Source organism: Phyllosticta citriasiana (genome assembly GCF_038021145.1).
Source record: "Phyllosticta citriasiana strain CBS 120426 chromosome Unknown IWZ02scaffold_8, whole genome shotgun sequence".
NCBI classification, from domain to species: Eukaryota; Fungi; Ascomycota; class Dothideomycetes; order Botryosphaeriales; family Phyllostictaceae; genus Phyllosticta; species Phyllosticta citriasiana.
Window position 1 is genome coordinate 823,568 of NW_027117285.1, and position 17,374 is coordinate 840,941.

Here is a 17,374-nt window from a genome sequence, read left to right on the forward strand (position 1 = left end):
GAGGCACATCTCCATTACATTTTGTATGCACGTGCAAATGTGCCGGACATCCAAAGGGGAAGGTCATTGCCCATGTGTTTGTTTGATTGGCTCTGCTCTAATATAGTGGCCGCTCCTGAGGTGATGGGACCCACAATCTGCGGCCACGACGCAACTGCCAATCCTCTTCTTCGACAAACAAATTCTCGCCCTCTTAATTGGTCTCATCTTCCGTCCATCACTGCGTCTCGCCTCGTCCCCATCCAGACAGGCCCTCGGGCCGCTTCACTTGCTACCCTGCCACGACGCGTGCTGCTCTCCACGCTCGCGACACCTTTGCTCTACCCATGTCCCACCAAAATGTCTTTTCAAAGCGTCGGATCCGCCCGATACCAACAACTCGGTCAACATGAGCCTGATGTCGAGGAACAAACGCCTTCCCTGCTCAAACAAGACGGTCAGCCTCTAGCCGATGAACAACGTTCGGGCGGCTTTGCCCGGAAATGGCTGGTCTTGTTGGAACTCTTCATCATGTCCCTCGTTCTCTCCATAGCCCTGTCTGCCGTCTTTTTGCGGCGCCTTCATCCCCACGACGCCGTGGCGGGACATGGCAACCAGTCCGAAACCACCTCGGCTAGATCAAAGTATCTGCTCGACCCTGATTGGGATTCCCAAGCTCCTGCACAAACAAGAGAATATCAATGGACAATTACGGATGCAAATCTCAACCCCGATGGCGTGTTTCGACCACTTATCCTCATCAATAACGAATTTCCCGGGCCTCTGATCGAGTGTAATGAAGGTGACACCTTGGTCATCAACGTCAAGAACCAAGCAACCAATGCAACCTCCTTCCACTGGCACGGACTCTTCATGAATGGAAGCAACTGGATGGACGGTACTGTTGGAGTCACACAGTGTCCAATAGCACCCAATGCAAACATGACCTACCGCTTCAAAGTTGACGGTCAATCGGGCACATACTGGTACCATGCCCACATGGGAATGCAGACTGCAGATGGTCTATACGGTCCTCTGATTGTTCACTCACCGCTTGAGCGTAGCCTGCAGAAGCTGGACTACGCTTCAGACCAGATTTTGATGATTCAAGACTACTACTACGACTTGTCGAGTGCTCTTCTTCCGAAATACCTCAGTCCTGGAAGGGAGAATGTGGAGCCGGTACCAGATGGTGGCCTCATCAATGGAAGGAATATTCGTGACTGTAGTACCCTACAGGATCGAAGTTGTGACAATTCCACGGCAGAGTTAGCCACTCTCGACCTTGAAAAAGACAAAGCTCATCGCATCCGTGTGATACACGTCGGGGCATTTGCAGAATTCCACATTCAGCTCGACGAACACCAGTTCGCAGTCACAGAAGTCGATGGCACCGACGTGCTGCCTACGTTCTACCACAGGCTCAATATACATCCAGGCCAGCGTTATAGTATTGTAGTCAGCGCAAACGCAACCGATCGAGATGCTTTTTGGCTGCGTGCAAAAATGGTCACTGCCTGTTTTAAAGAAGAAAATCCATCCCTTGTCGACGAGGTCAAAGCTGTGGTACGCTATTCTTCTCGTAACGAGAAGCAGCTGCTAGATACGCCATCAAGCAAAGACTGGACCGACGCCCTCGACGTTACATGTCTTGACATGAACACCACTGGGCTTCAACCCGTAGCCCAAATTCCTGTTCCTGACGTGGCCGACAGTCAAATATACCTGCGAGCGAACTTTGAAATCGGCGCCTGGCGCCTTAGCCGTGGATTCTTCAACAACTCCTCTTTCCGTAGTAAACTCACAACCCCCACGCTGCATCGCATGGTTGACGGCATCTCGTCTCAAAACGCTTCTTTTGCACTCCCGGATCAATTGCCGCAGTCCGGCATCAATTCTGTCGCCTTTGACCCAGTCACGGAATTCGTCTACCAAACGACGGGCATCCGCGTCATCGATATACTCGTCAGCAATTTCGACGATGGCAATCATCCTCTCCATCTTCACGGCCACAAGTTTTTCGTTCTCGCTTCTGGACACGGCTATCCACCGGCGGACTTGCACTCCTCCCTCAACATGTTCAACCCCCTGCGCAGGGATACGGCGTCTGTTGAAGGTTTTGGTTGGATCCTGCTGCGCGTTGTTCTGGATAATCCCGGAATCCATGCCTTTCACTGCCATCTTTCATTCCATCAAGAGGTAGGTATGATGATGCTGTTTGCGGCGCGGACAGATAAGATGGCGGACTGGAAGGTACCAGATGACCAACGTTCCTTGTGCAAGTTGGACGGTGTGGAGAGAGGTGATAGGCCCAAAGATGAGATTTGGTTTGGAAACTTTGGGAAGTCCAATGAAGCAAAGGACTGATGCGGATGACAAGTCGAGGCATGGAAGCATCTAAATTCAAGCCAGCATTCGGCTGCAACAATTTTTTGTATTTCATTATCGAGTTTCGTGGTCAATAACTCACTTTGGTCCCGTTTGTTAATTTTCGGACAAAAAATATCCCGGGCACGTCCCAAAAATCACTCGTTAACAGCTGTATCCATTGATTTCCCCAGCAGCCTTGAACGATCAAGCTTTCAGGCCTCAAGGCTTTAGTCTATTTGGCAAACTGTTGGCCCGTCGTTAGCCGCTGTCTGCGCATAGCCAGTTCATAATTGCGCAAACAGGACGGGAACCGAAAGTTCCGAAGACTACGAGCAATCTTCCAAATACGGCGAGCGCAGATTAATTCAGCCTCTGTGCTTGTCACAATGACGTTTCCTCATTTGTGAGTGGTTCCCGTACTGAATCCTGATCACCCGCCTTAAAGGTCCTAAGTTTACCAAAATACGGGAGGTTGCATTACCGAGCACGTTGCTCGGCTCTTGACACAGTGGTCCTCATCAATCAGGTCGATACTTACGCTTTCAATCCAACGCCTACGCTCCTTTCCAAACACGCGAAGAAGCGGAGGTAGTTGGCGACCATCAATTATGCGCCCGGAGCATGAATTGACGCTGCCAATCAACGCAAAGTGACAAACCTACGCATGGTTCCAGTTGCTCGACAGGAGATGTTAAAGCTTGGTTTCAAAACTCTTGATATATATCGACTTTGAAAAGTCAGAGTCGATTAGGAGCGTTTTCCCGCTCACCAAACGATTAACAGAGTATCCTAGCTACTTCGTACTAGTTCAAAATCAAAATCTGCGCGAGCGACAGGTGAGTGCTTGGTCACCAAGCCTTAAATGCACGATAGTCCTTACTCGTCAAGCAAATGCAATCGGAGGCGTGAACAAAAGTCATCAGCAGGTAAGTGATAACCAGGAGCTCAAGTGTTTGTTCAGGCCTAAGCAAGTTCAAGGTTCCAAGCGCGACATTAAATGTCCTCCGAGAGCATCTTTGATTATCCTGAATGGTTTCAAGACGCGTACACAAAACAGGTGGTTCAAACGCTCTCTCGCCATGCATTTGGTTATTACCCTGCTCTTTTTTGCCGCGTTGGTGTACAGTCAAGGCAAGACTGCGACATGGGTGAATTCTTCATCTTAATCAGTGTAAAATCTGTGCTGATGCTGGCCGCACAGGAATTGGGGATGGACTTGCGTCTATTCGTGGCAAAAGACGAAACAGTCACTACCTGTCCACCAAGTGTGCAAGAAGCAGAACGGAATGGAGGAACTCTTCCCATCTGGTCAAACGAAGGCAAGATCATCACGACAAAGCCTGTTCTCCCGGCGCCACAGAGAAAGACTTCACTCTCCTTCCGGTTGGTGAATGGATGGGTCGCGCCCAAGGCGGCCTTTGATTCCAATTCGCAGACTTTGGTACAAGCCTCAGAACCGGCCTCGACAGGCGGTGGTTGTTGGGTTTCGGTTGCAGGAGGCAATATTGAGGCTCGTGCCTGCGGTACAGATCGAATGTCGCAATTCTACGTGAGCTTCTTCTTTCCGTTTGGAGCTTTCATGTTAAACCTTTGCAGCTTGAGACTGACACACACGTACGGCACTGGTGGAATGCATATCATGTACAATGCTGACATTTCTCAAATCAAAAACGACTTCCAACAAGGGCGATTGGTGGCCAACACGGGAATCGTCAAACCCAACATCTGCGTTTACGAAACGAAATGTAAAATCATGAAAGATGAAAAGAAAATTGGGAGCTAACGAGAGACTAGGCGATCTCCCTGTAGTCCCTCCGACCCAAAACTTCCACTTTCCGACCAGCGCCATCACTGGACTTATTGGTCAAAAGATTCCTCCTGCTTCACAGCCAACCGGGGAAGACGCACTACCGTGATGCAGCACCAATGCAGGCATGGATTGTCTGATTGCACGGGCGATCAACGGGTATCCAAAGGAGTGTTCAGGCAATCCATTCACCATGAAGTGCGTCCTATTTCTCGCTCCAGCATTTTGCTTCGACGTCCCCGGACGTCGCTTGAAGCAACCCCGAGTCGCCGAAGCCCAGGTCGAATTCTGCCTCAGAAAAGTTGCTTGTGGACCTTGCTGCGCCAATGCTGGTGGAGCTGCATGCGCTTCTGGCCAGTTTCCGGGTATCGCCCAGTGGGTTTCTGGGGGCGGCAGTCCCTCCAAGCGCAGTTTGGATCAGCCCGAGCATGGGGCGTTGGTCAAGAGGGCTACAAATGACCCCTTTTTTGGAGATCAGCCAAACAATCTTCCGTTGCTCGATCAGTTTTATGTTGGTAAGTTTGCCATCATGCGGAGACAGGGCCTCTGGCGCAAAGTGTGCCCAGTCGCGTTCCTGAGCTGCGCTTACCCTTCAACAAATTTTGGATTGGCTTAATACGTCGCTGACTTGTCTTTCCAGGTATGATGAAGAATTTGATCAACGCTGCAATCGACATTTGGAACCTCCTGAGGAAAGGCTTGGTGTACTCTGCTCGGATGAATTGTTACGCTTTGACCGTCCGGCTGCAGGGGAGTACTGAAGAGCTCAACAAGATACGTGAGGGCTGTGCAGACACCTTTCAACCTCACGAAGTGAGTATTCATCTCCCAATCGCCCTCAAGGAAAAGGCTAATCAGGCGCAGCCTGTGAAAAACCTACCCCTGTATGGCGAGATTGAAGAAGCCGGAAGCATCTTCGCCGACGTGGTTTCCATTCTCTTTGCTGCCGCAGACCTGGCCAAAGCCGTTCAAGCAACCAAATACATTGGGAAAGTTGGGGAAATCATGTCCAAGTTCGTTCCTCGATCCTATGGCAAGGGTAAGATTCTCGAGGCAAAAGGACCATCTGGAGGAACGATTCAAATCTTCAACGACTACGGCGACGGGAAACCAGTCACCTTTTTCACTGATGCCGCTATCAAAGACGTCAAAGAAACAACCGAAGAATTTGGTGGGAGATTTGCTCTACGCTTCCGTCTCCAAAAATGCTGACTTTGAGCAGGCTTCCGCAATTGCCATAATTGCAAAGGCGTAGTTAGACGGCAAGGGGGCAGCGCTTCCAAATTACTCTGCTGTATTCCCAGGTCAAGGCGCGAAGCTCGACTGGAATATCCTCTAGAGCCCACCCCCGCGGAAGAGGCCAAAATTCGAGAGTCGTATGGAGCCATGTTGAGGATAGAGGAACCCATTCCAGCAGCACAACGCAGCATCGGCAAAACCATTCCAATTACAAGAGACGGTCAAGCCTTGAAGGTGTTAGAGGAAGGCTCATCACAGTACCGGAGCTACAACCTTGACGAGAGACCCCCGCCACCAACGCTTGACCCAGTCAACCAGGTCTTTTACCAAAAGGTTGGCGAGCTGTACGCCGAAGTCGCGCGCAACCCAACCAAGTTATCCCCCTGGAAACAAGAACTATTCAACGCCATGGTTCACACATGGGGTGCCACGCCCGATGACGTGGTGGTAATCCAATCATGGGTTGCACTCGAGCAGGTGATACCGGAGCTTGAAGTCGCGCTACGGAAGCTCAATCCAGTCAGGGGCTGGACAATCAGTACGCAGCACTGTCCAGAAGAGCTGGTCGAGATTCTGCGCGCAGGTGCTCCGGGACCCTCCAGCAAAGGACCTCCAGGCGTGTATTCCATCCGAGGTGAAATCCAACCTTCGGCCGGCCCTGCACGCAAATACTGACACCAGCAGATATAACGACCTATTTCGTCTCCGAAACCTACGAAGAGGATCCCATCGGCCTAGGGACGAGCCTCGGCATGTTTCCCGTGTGGGACACGTTGACGACGCCGTACCGTTTCTGCATCCTGTCCGAAAGCGGGCGCTACATCCCGCCCTTCGACGGCACGTTGTACCACGAAGTACTGTTCCACGAGAATCTGGCTGGCAAGTTTAAGCTGCTGGGCTATGAGGAGGTGAATGGCGGCGAGGCTGCAAAGGCGGCTGGCGGCCCGCCGCCGTTTGGGGTTTTCTAGTGAGTTGAGCTTGCTTGTTCTTGTGGTTGCGGTTGGTGCTGACGTTGTGGGATAGTTTTCAGGAGGTCGAGGTGCCGCCGTTTACGCCCCATCAGGTTCAACCGCCTGTCATCAATTTCCCGGGACAGTCGCAATGATGATGATGTGATGATGGTGTTTGTGTCTTTGTACATATTTTGCTTCCTCAGGTGTGCAAGAACTTCTGGACCAGGATTGCCGTCAAAGTTTTGCAGTTGAATTTCTATGGCATTTTGACGACGAACAAGTACATGGAGGCTAGGCCATTGGTGCGTTACTTCATGAACGTGACGTTGTGGTCTCCTCTGGTCGATGTGGTATCCCCTTTCTCCCTACTCCGCTGCGGCTAAGGACTTGAACGCTTCCCATCTCTTCATGATCAAAGCTGAATGAGTACTTTTCCTGCATGCCCGCCCTGTTCAATTGCCGTTTACACTTTTCTGTCTGTTGAGTCCCTTCTGACCATCTTGACACTGACCCTCCAACCCTACTTACCTGTGTTACAAAAACTTGAAATTTCCTCACTCATCTTTTCCACCGCCGAGACGCAAACAGTTTGCCACAAGCCCTGCTCACCTCCCCTTACAGACTTATCTGTCTACCTTACCTCCCCCTAACCTTTTTTGACCTAGACCCCCGATGATACAACCACCGCCAAAGCAGAAGACGCACAACACCATATCCTCATTCTTTCACATTGTCAATCCAAATAGATAGCTACAACTCCACCGTCTTAGTGCTTCTTCGCAGTCTGTCTCCCATCCACATGGCTGCGTCTAGGGACGGTCCGTCATCCGCGGCCACAGCAGTTACGCCTACGTAAGGACCAGGCAGTCGTCTGCTAGGTATCACAACTACGCCTGACGGCGAACTGTCTTGCAAGGCTAGCTGTAGATGGATGTCTCGTTTCTTTCTTTCCCCACTGTGTGTGCTGTCGTGATTCAGCTGCGTCATGTTTGGGCAAGCAGAGCGAAATGTGTCGCCACGGGGTGGAATTGAGCGCGGGGATAAGAGTTTGAGATGGGATGAGGCGTGTCGGGCAGGATGCTTTGTACTGGCATGGCTGTGCGAGGTGCCATTGCGCACTGACTACGAAACATGTCTGTCCAAATGGCGTTGTTGATGGGGCCGCAAAATGGACAAAAAAGGAGGAGGAAAAAGAGGGATGGGAGGTTTGTGACGAAAATATCGGGTATCTCATGCAATAAGTTTCAAAAGATCTATTTCTAGTTTGTTTGCTGGTTGCGTCTTCTTCTACTGTTTGAGGTGATAAGTTTTGCCTTCTACGCTCATGCCAAAATGCTACATGACATTCAAAACAACGACTACGAGGGCGGTGGCGTCTTGGGCCTCCCGGCAAAGACGTCAGCTACGAGCGTCTTCTTATTGACTGCCACTACTATTAGCGAGGGGTCACGAGCTGCCCAGAGACTGAAAAGACTTACTCTTGCCCATGGCATTCCGCGGAATGCTCTCAACAACCTTCATCTCGGTGGGCATCTTGTAATTGACGAGGCGACCGCGGAGAGCCTTGCGCATGTCGAGCGGACTCCAAGGCCGACCGTCACGGCCAGCCGTCTTGCCTTGTTCAGTGAGGACGACGACGGCGGCAACGCGCTGGCCCCATTGCTCTGAGGGCAGCGCGACAACGGCGCACTCGGCGACCTGCGGCAGTGAGAGCATCTCGCGCTCCACCTCGAGCGCCGAGACCTTTTCGCCGCCCGTCTTGATGATGTCGGCGCTCTTGCGGCCCTGGATGAAGTACATTTTGCCCCGGCACCAGTCGACCTGGCTGGCGCGCGTGCTCTTGCCTGCGCTGTCGACTGCCCGCCGCACCGCGACGTCGCCCGTCTTGAACCAGCATCCTTTGCCGTCGGAGCCCTCGACGAATTCTTTGGCTGTGGCATCTGGGTTGCGCCAGTATTCTTGGAAGATGGTGGGGCCGCGTAGTTGGATTTCGCCCTGGCGCTCCTTGCCGTCGGCCGTCAACTCTTCGCCATCATGAATCACTTCATGAGTCTCCGTGTCGACGAGTCGCGCTTCAACAAAGGGGAGTGGCCATCCCACACTACCATCGACTCGGTCCGCAAAGTCTAGACCGCAGGATAATGCCATGCCAACTTCGGTCATGCCATAGCGCTCCAGCAGAACGTTGCCCGAGGAAAGATCCGACCATGCCGCCTTGGTCGGTGTTGGCAGTGCCGCAGAACCAGAAATGTTGAGACGGAGGTGTGCAGGTTCCGTTGCTGTACGCGTGGCGGCTTGCAATTCGGGAGAGAGGGACTTGTGCGTGTGGAGGAGACGGTTGTAGATGGTAGGGACGGCGGTAAGGAAGGTGATTTTTTCTTTTCGCGACGTTTGGTTCGGCAGGAAAGGTGCGCCGAGGCGCTCCCATACGTGATTCGCATTAAAGGGGAACATGAATTCGATGCTCGAGCCGGAAAACAGGGGGGCGAGAATGGCGTTGACGGTGCCATGGATGTGGTGCAGAGGAAGAGCGTGTAGGAGGCGGTCTCGAGGACTGTATTCCCAGGCTTTGCAAAGAGATAACGATTGCGCCGTCAATGTCGACACTGGAATCAACACTCCTTTCTGCATTGGCGTCAGCGGCGTCTTTCATCCCTGTCCAATACATACGGGCCTATTCGTCGTCCCCGAAGTGTACAACATCATGCCGCCCTTGGGATCAGCCACTTCGAGCTCCACGCGGTCGTAGGTTTGGGAGTCTTGGAAGCGCTTTTCCACCTCGACCGAAATTGGCGTATGCTCCAAGCCATCCCGCAAAACATCTTGTGATATGGCCTGGAACTTGCCCGACGCGAGCAACATGAGAGCACCGCTCTGATTGACGATATATTGCAACTCGTGAACGGGGAATGCAGGCGACATGGGCACAGCAATAGCACCATTGGCGAGAATGGACAAAAGGGTCACTGCGACGTGTCAGCGCAGTACAACGAAAGCTGATGCGATTTTATGTAAAGCGCACCCACATAGTCATAGCCATTCTCGACGAGAAACGCTACTCTTTCACCATCCAAGCTCTTGCCATTGGCCTGCTGCTGCAACCGCACCTTTGCCTGGGCGACATCGTGAACCAATTGGCCATAGGTAAAGGTTCTTCCGGAGAGCGAATGTACAACTGCGATAGTCGAGGGATCGCGAGTGGCCAGGGCCTGAAAGACGGGAAGTTTTGGCAGAGTCGAGACCATTCTGAAGGCTGTAAACGAATTGACTGGGCACGAGCGAGATGGAGTCCTGAGGATGCGAATTGAAGAATGCGCAAGTGTCCGAGCAACGCGCGCAAACATTGCGACGGGACGGGGGTGAAACGCGATTAAGAGGCGGAAGGGATAGTCGAAGATTACGTGCGGTCCATCGGCGCCATGGCTGCTTCACCGATGTTAGTGGGTCTGTTGGGGCCGCGCTGCAGATATCGGGCTCAGAAGTAGAAGCCGAGAGCACAGCGTTCCGTTGTCGCATTCAAATGCAAAGACAAAACTGGTGGAATCGGTAGAAAACTGGTGGGCGGACAAGAAAGTGCAGGCCGCCGTTGTGCGTCATTGTCGTCTTCTCCGAGTTCCGCTCCGCATCGCATCAAACCACCATCACCGCTTCGCCGATCTATCGCTCCCATGTTCCAGCGCGCTCTGCGTCTGCGCTCGACCGCTCTGAGGCACCTGTCAAACATGTCCCAGCCGTCAATGACCCCGATGGAGGACACGCTGCGCGCAAAGGTACCAACACGTCGCCGTTGCTCAACCACCCAGCTAACGGCTTCCACAACAGATCACCGAGACATTGCAGCCGGCCAAGCTTCAGGTGTTCAACGACTCGCACCTCCATGCCCACCACAAGGCAATGCAGGGTAGCACTTCCAAAGAGGTACACATGGGTTCCAATCTCTTCCGCCGTCCAAGCTAACAACTCACAGACACACTTTCGGTAAGAAACCCCACCGCACCGACACGGCATCCATCTCATCGATACCAGAGTAAACATTGTCTCCGACGCTTTCAAGGGAAAGATGCAGCCAGCGCGGCATCGGATGGTATATGGACTGATGAAGGAAGAGATGGCTAGAGAAGGCGGCATTCACGCACTTCAGCTTAGCACGCGGACACCAGAGGAAGAGGAAAAGGCGGCAGCACGCGATCAAAAGTGATGGCCACCATCAAGACTGGGAAAAATAAAATCCACGGAATGAGATGCAAAGATGGCAGCCAGGCACAAGCCTCGTCCCACGCCATGGGTCAAGAAGGACAAACTAGCTTGTGGCTGAAGTGGCTGAGCAACAAGGCCATCTTTATTCGATTTGGATGTCAAAGAGTCGGAACCGTCTGAGGTGGATATAGGGACATGGAGTCTCCCGTGTATTCCACAACATGGCATAATCAAGCGACAGTCCCTTCGTGTGCCCGAGGTAGACACGTGCAGGAGGTAAAGAAAAGAATCAAGAAAAACAGCCATGCATATTTTCAAAACCACCTACAACAATATCTTCCAACATGCAGCGCGCCGTCCACCCGTCCGGGAAGCGTTGGGCCCGACCGCTTTAGGCCTGGTTTGTTTGGATGTTGGTATCCACCCCGCATCCGCCTATGGCCTCAGCGCCCACAACCCTCCTGCCCTTAGACCGCACGAACGCAAAGGGCTTATACCAGTCACACGACGGAGTCTTTCCGCATGCGCCTGCATATACGTTGGGAACGCAGGGCTGGCTGGCTGAGCTTCCCCGCAATCCAAGACTGTGGCGTTTACGCAACAGGTCAACTTCGCACTCTTTCCCATCGTACGAGATGCGAAGCGACTGCGTACAGTAGTTGCTTGTCTATTTTCTGCCAGTAACATGGACACCCGCTCCCGCTGCCCTTGTCCCGCGCAGCACTGGCCAACACTCGACGCATCGTATTTGTACCGTGACTCCTTCGTCCCATGGAGTTGCCAAGTAGCAACAATCAGTCTTGGTCAACAGTCAGAATCTGACCGCAGCACCAGCTGCAGCAAGTCCTTGGAGCCGCCCGCCACGCCCATCACGCCGCTGTCGGGTGTGTGGCAGTGTCAGCATGCACCATCAAAATCTGTCGATGCCAACGAGTTGTCAGCGCACTCGATGTGCAGGTAGTCAGACGGGCCCATGTACCATTTAGCGACTCGACAAATCCAGACCAGACCAATCGATGGCATTCCGAAAGGGCGTCCAAGTCAACATTCTCGCCGCGACCAACGCTAAACGAAGCGAGAGTCGAAATGCCCATGTAAAGCACGAAAACCCGCCAGCAAGCCGGGCGGCGCCGTCTGGTCAAATTGCGGGGGCCCACAAACTCGGTACGCTACGGGCGGACGCAACATGGGGTAGCCAAGGTGCTAAGCTGCAGCTAAGCAGTCAAGCATTGGCATGGCTTCCGTCGTCCTCGCTTGAGCTGACCTTTGTGGGGCCAGAAACCGACGACACCTCCGCCACGGCGCGGACGAGTCGCCAACTCCAGAGCGTGTACTCATGTACGTGAGGACGCGAGAAGCGAACACCTTGTCGACACTGTTTTCGTGCGGCGCCCGCGGATGAGTCTCGACTGCGAAGCCTGGCCAAACGAAACTACGAGTGCGCTTCCGTCGGGGCGTTCCGTGGCGCACATGGTTTGACTCGAAATGTGGAACATGTACGATAGAGTTTGGTGTCTTGACATCATCTGAGTTGACCTTCAACCCTATGCGCAGCTTGGCTTATTCTTCCCGCGCATCCCCTTTCCAATCTTCACCGATTCCGTCGCGTTCTCCGCGGCGCCACCGGGTCGCCCCCGGTTCTCGTCATTTGGTCCAGTCCATGCCTGCGCACTCCCAAAATGTGAAAAATGTCCTCCGTCGCTCTGTACAACTCTTGGGTTGCGGATGAGAGAAATGAGATGAACGCCATGGTCCGCAAACAATGAACCAAATGAAAAAAACATACATTACAAATCTACCACAGCAAATCAAGGAAAGGACAGACGACGCGTCTACTTGCCTTGCTGACCATCATGCTTTCAAATCAACAAAGATCCCCGACAATGCATTGACGTGCCTAGGCAGTGTCTAGGCAGCGCGGGCCGCCGCGTTGTCGACCTTGGCGCGCCTTTCGCGGCCCTTGTCGGACCAGGGGAAGTGCGCAACGGGTATCACGAAGAAGCTAGGCAAACATTAGCCCTTGATCGAGTCGAGTCGACCCATACGAGGTAAACGTACCTGTTGCTCGAGTCGGCAATACCGGCGAGGGCATTGTACCAGGCAGCAAAGGCGGCGAGGAGGCCAAAGACGCCACCGGCCTTGATGCAGTTGGAGTTGGGTGCGACGCCGTTGCCATTCTCGAGGTAGCCGATTCCCAGCATGAGGAAGGCCAGGTCGAGGGTGAAGAAGAGGAAGAAGAAGGCGACGGTCGAGCGCAGTGTACAGAGGAGCAGGATGAAGGTGAAGATGAACCAGCCCTAGCACGTAGTCAGCAAAGGGTGTCTCTCTGAATTGTGAGAGGAGGCGAACCATCAAAAACAAGCCAAATGAATTGTAGAACTGCGCAGTATCCGGCGTCGCGGTTGCATCGTTGTACGTGCCCTCGAGTTGCGAAACAATGGCAAAACCACCAGGAGTCAGGACGATGGCAAAGGACAACCAAAAGCCGCCGTACGACGACAGAGCCGTAGCACCAAACGTGTTGCCGACGGCCATTTCCCACATGCCGGCACACAGCTGGACGAGGCCGCCGTAGCCAAAGGCCAGGGCGACGACAATGTTGGGCTCGGCAATGTCGCGCGTCTTGAGGTTGATGAGCGACAGAACAAACGTCGTCAGGGCGAAAGCCGACAGGCCCAGCGGCGCCGGATTGGCAAAGTTCTTCTTGGGCGCGCGGTACAGGCCCGGCTGGAACTCGCCGCCAAAGGCTGGCAGGCGCAGCTCTGGGTCGTTGGTCACGACGTGGGCGAGAGGGTTGCCGCCATAGTCGTAGGGAGAGCGCTGCTTGGGCGACGTCGTGGTGGCGGCGTGGTCAATGGCGCTGCTGCCGTTGGTCTCCTTGGTGACGGGGATGGACTGGGCGTGTTAATGTACTGTCTCTCAGTTCGGATACAAGTGTTGACATACAGACTGATCGGTAGCCATTGCTTCGAGAATTGGCCGCTGGAACAGAAAGAAGGATTGCCTAGGATGGTGAAGTAGGACGATGCAGGGCGATTTAAAGAGCGGGCACTATTATTGTGCTTGCAAGGGGCGGGGGGGGGGGGGGGGGGGGGGGGGGGGTGGTGCCGCGATTCAGAACAGTCCCCAATTGATCTTAGAGGAGCTTTGACGGAGGTGACACCAGGATGGGTAACCTGGACGGTGGGGTCGTGCAATATATAGAGGGAAGCTGCTTGCTGCAACGCAGCTCCACATACATAACTAATGTCGGTACACCGGCTCCACGTTCGTCGTGCAGCGACCCCCGGACGGCATTCGGGGCGGTCGGCCAGAACAGATAAAACGACTGGTGCCTCCACAACCATTCGACAACTATTCGCTGCGAGTGACGATGGCGAGAAGGAGGCAAACTGCTTGCAAGACTGGCTTCCTTCTCTCAGGGAAGCCGGTCCCCCGGGCGCACGGAAGCCCTCGATCGACCACGCTGCCTTCAGTCTGGGGAAAATGGGCTTGCCGAGAATCGTCATGGCTGCCAGAGTGTGCCATCATGGATGATCATGAACGGACCTTCTGATGACAGCTGTTATGCCAATCCTTGCGTGCCACACACACACACATGCCCCTCTCCCCTCTCCCCTCTCCTCTCACGCTTGGTTGTTTCCACCTCCGTCGACGCTTGTGGCTCCGCCTGGCCGAGTGTTCGTCGTCGCCTTGCCGTTAGCTCGAGCCTCGGGGTCCAGCGACCGACGGGCTTGGCGTCCGCTGGTCCGCTGGTCCGCTGGGCGCTGGCCTTGTCGTCGTCGTCTGCCAGCCCCACACATCCTCATCTTGTTGCCAATCACATCGACCGACAAGGCGATTTCTCACTTTGATCAATGATCGTAGCTTTCATGTCGTTGCGGTGAAAATCATATTGGGCGGTGGCACAGCTTTACGAATCACTTGTTTGACTGGCCAATTGTCTGCATGACGATGGCAGTGTAGACCGCTGCTGCTCACTGCTCGACCCCTTAAAATGGGCCGCCAGCGGACGGGCACTAGTCGTTGAAAGATCGCTGCTCTGATGCAGTGGAGGCGGTCACGATTTCTGTGATATGCAGTAGACGGCTCCACTCCGTATGTCTGGGTCCGGCCATGAATCAGGAAAGATGTGCAGGGCCGTGTGCGGAACACGCAGGTGGAGAATATTCTCCTCGTGCAGTGCACCACATGGCGGCCCACCCCGCCCTTGCAGAAACATGATCTCCTCGACACAAACGGTCTTCGGGAACAACAGGTGCCAATCTATCCGACATTTCGTTGTGCATTGGAGGAACATGCGGTTTGAAACGAAGGCCAACTCAAAAGCCAATGTCGTGCTCGGCCCCAATTACCAACATGGTGGGAATCGTGTCGAAAGACTCCGGCGCGACGTGCAGACTGCGCTGCGCTTCATGCGCCCGGTCCGACCTGTTGTTGTCCAAAGTCGTCGGAGCCCGCGCCGCTGATCCACCACCCAGCTCGGTTCTCTCCGAGGTTCTCGATTGCCAGCAAGCAAACTCGCCGATGCTTTCAAACGTCTTCCAGATCCAGAGCGTTGCTAGTCAGAGGCGCCATGGTTATCGAGACGAAATCTAGTTAGATGCGGACCGAGATGAGATGTGGACAACTGCCGTCGTGGATTCGTCTGTCGCAATTTCGCAAGTCTCGGTCGTGCCTGGTACGCCCGCTGGCTCCCCCTTTACCGCACCTCATGATGACTATCTACCGAGGCGGCGCAAACTGCTGAAATTTTTCGTGGATGTTGAGCGTGCGGCGTAGTTTGCATGAGTCGCGCAGTTGAGAAAGGGGACGAATTGGAGCATGCTGACACCACTGCCGGCTGCACGTGTGAGGAAGTAGTTCCAGCTGGTCGATGGCCTGATGTCGGACGGGAATAATGGAAATGGAAAATGTGCGTCCTCGCTTGGAGCTGTGACACGATGGAGCAAGAAATGTGTGGTGGCTCCTTGACGAGGCGTGCCCGAGCATGGCAGAGCTGAAGAGTCGAGCTGTCGAAAAAGGAAGGCGACCTGTATGGTCGTGGCTGGTGGTTTGTTGCAGGTCTTCTGGCAGGCATATCCAAGTTCATGGAAAGAAACAAGTGGCTTGGACAGCCGGGACAAGCAAAGCCTGCCTGAGGCTTGACAGCATGCATAGATGAAGAGAGTCAAAATGAATCATGTGGTGCAACGAGTCAACCACCCATATGGTCGGCCAGTGGTATGTGAGGTTCGATTTGAGTGACCCCGCACGGCAGATCCGCCCAAGGGCTGGAGAAGAAAATGCGGAGGAAGCGAAGGGTCGCTGCAGAGGATCATGAAAGGATCCTGGAGGCTGGGACAGTTCTTTAATGCTTCAAGGGGAGCCTCGAGCCCGAACGTCGACCGAGCCGAGAGATGGCCTGCCAGTCTGGATTTGAGACAATTAATCGCGTCAGCGTGGTCAGCGGGCCGCCAAATGGCTTGAATCGGCAGATGGACCTCCCAATTTGGTCTATTTGGGGCTTTTGGCCCCATGCCCATGTCAAAAATAGCACTCGGCTTGGCGTGGGCGCGAGTCTGAGGTGGGAATGGGGTCAAGCGACGAGCAAGGCGCAACCGACGTCTTTCTTGTGAATGGAAATAGCAAATTGGACTGCAGGGCTGCAGATGGAGACGGAGGTTGTGGTGTGTGTCGTTGGTGGACGACGTCTGGCCCGAAAGGGAATAGACAGGGCTGAGCCTGGCTTCGTCTCTTTCCGCCCGCCGACGACGACCCACCTCAATGCCTCTCTCACCTCACCTCACCTCACCTCGTCGCTGGCCCGGTGTGCGCGACTCCAGAACTCACCGTGTCTCCTTCACCGCGATGCGATGAGCCATCTCGCCATGGACCATCGAGAAGAGCCTCCTCAGGCAGCAGCTGGGGCAGTGCGTTGCTTTCGCAGCGGTTGGAATCCTTCTCCGCCTTGGAGCCTGAGCTAATGTCTTTCTCGACTTGCCATTTGGCGTTTGCAGCTTCAAGCCTCATGTTCCAGTCATTGCATTTGCGTCATTGCATTCTTCTTTTCCGTCCTTGCGGCCTTGCTGCCTCTGTTTCGTGGCCATGACTGAACAATGCTCTATTTTTCCTCGACAGTCATCGCCAAATCTGCCTTGTCTTGGGGGCTTCCTTGGGGGCCGCTGCCCATGCTCGCACCTTGACACTGCCTCCCGACTACACACCTCGGCAACACTACCAGAGGCCTCTCTACTGCTCTTCCATCCATATTCTCCACCATATCTATAAATCCCCAACCCAGCCCCCTCTGTCCAACCGTCATCACCTCCAACACTCATCACTTTAACAATCCTACAACCATCTTGCATCTGTTCATATAAATCCTCACCACATCATCCTCCATCCTCCCGCAGCCACATCATCACTTTGACTGCACCCCATACAATCTGCGTCCTCCAAAGAACACGCACTCCACAACCAACAACTCAACCAACATGTCTGCCCAATACTCCAAGAACTCCAAGCCCGCCTACGGCCGCCAACCCATTTCTACAAACTACTCGGGCTCGACCATTGCCACGGCCTCTTCAACCATGAAGCCCACTCGGGGCTACGGCAGCAAGCCCGTCACCGTGCACAACACTGGCGGCACCACCAGGGACCCTTCGACCAGCTCCGGCGCTAACAGCGGCTACTGGAAGTAAAGCACCATCAACAACTTTGGGTGTCGTCGTAGCTCCAAGTCTACCGGGCTACGGCGACACCACTCGGCAGGATGAGAGAGCTCCTTCCTGACACCATTCAGACCAAGACCCCGAGCGGTCTCCTATTTTCCACCATTTTTCAC

General features: G+C 54.0%; 4 protein-coding genes across 4 annotated transcripts; 2 read left to right on the forward strand and 2 right to left on the reverse strand.

The window, feature by feature from the left end:
- Positions 1–219: 219 nt before the first annotated feature.
- IWZ02DRAFT_454399 (putative multicopper oxidase, type 1) lies at positions 220–2,709 on the forward strand. The gene has a single exon (XM_066767715.1). It carries the CDS (start codon positions 340–342, stop codon positions 2,344–2,346), a length of 2,007 nt encoding a protein of 668 aa, XP_066621731.1. The 5' UTR covers positions 220–339; the 3' UTR covers positions 2,347–2,709.
- A 4,997-nt stretch (positions 2,710–7,706) lies between these two features.
- On the reverse strand, positions 7,707–9,593 carry IWZ02DRAFT_491467 (uncharacterized protein; the record flags this gene model as incomplete). The annotated part of the gene is made up of 4 exons (XM_066769746.1): positions 7,707–7,771; positions 7,827–8,973; positions 9,019–9,314; positions 9,371–9,593. The coding sequence occupies 4 exons, from the start codon at positions 9,591–9,593 to the stop codon at positions 7,707–7,709; spliced, it is 1,731 nt and encodes a 576-aa protein (XP_066621732.1).
- A 423-nt stretch (positions 9,594–10,016) lies between these two features.
- On the forward strand, positions 10,017–10,546 carry IWZ02DRAFT_491468 (bola-like protein; the record flags this gene model as incomplete). The annotated part of the gene is made up of 4 exons (XM_066769747.1): positions 10,017–10,118; positions 10,171–10,266; positions 10,316–10,326; positions 10,375–10,546. 4 exons carry the CDS (start codon positions 10,017–10,019, stop codon positions 10,544–10,546), a joined length of 381 nt encoding a protein of 126 aa, XP_066621733.1.
- A 1,907-nt stretch (positions 10,547–12,453) lies between these two features.
- Positions 12,454–13,509, reverse strand: IWZ02DRAFT_434048 (GPR1/FUN34/yaaH family-domain-containing protein; the record flags this gene model as incomplete). Its single annotated transcript, XM_066766337.1, has 4 exons — positions 12,454–12,547; positions 12,604–12,842; positions 12,895–13,440; positions 13,492–13,509. 4 exons carry the CDS (start codon positions 13,507–13,509, stop codon positions 12,454–12,456), a joined length of 897 nt encoding a protein of 298 aa, XP_066621734.1.
- Positions 13,510–17,374: the final 3,865 nt, after the last annotated feature.

What these genes read in the sequence shown, in the direction of transcription:
- IWZ02DRAFT_454399 (XM_066767715.1), top strand. Translation starts at nt 340, where the DNA reads ATGTCTTTTCAAAGCGTCGGATCCGCCCGATACCAACAACTCGGTCAA.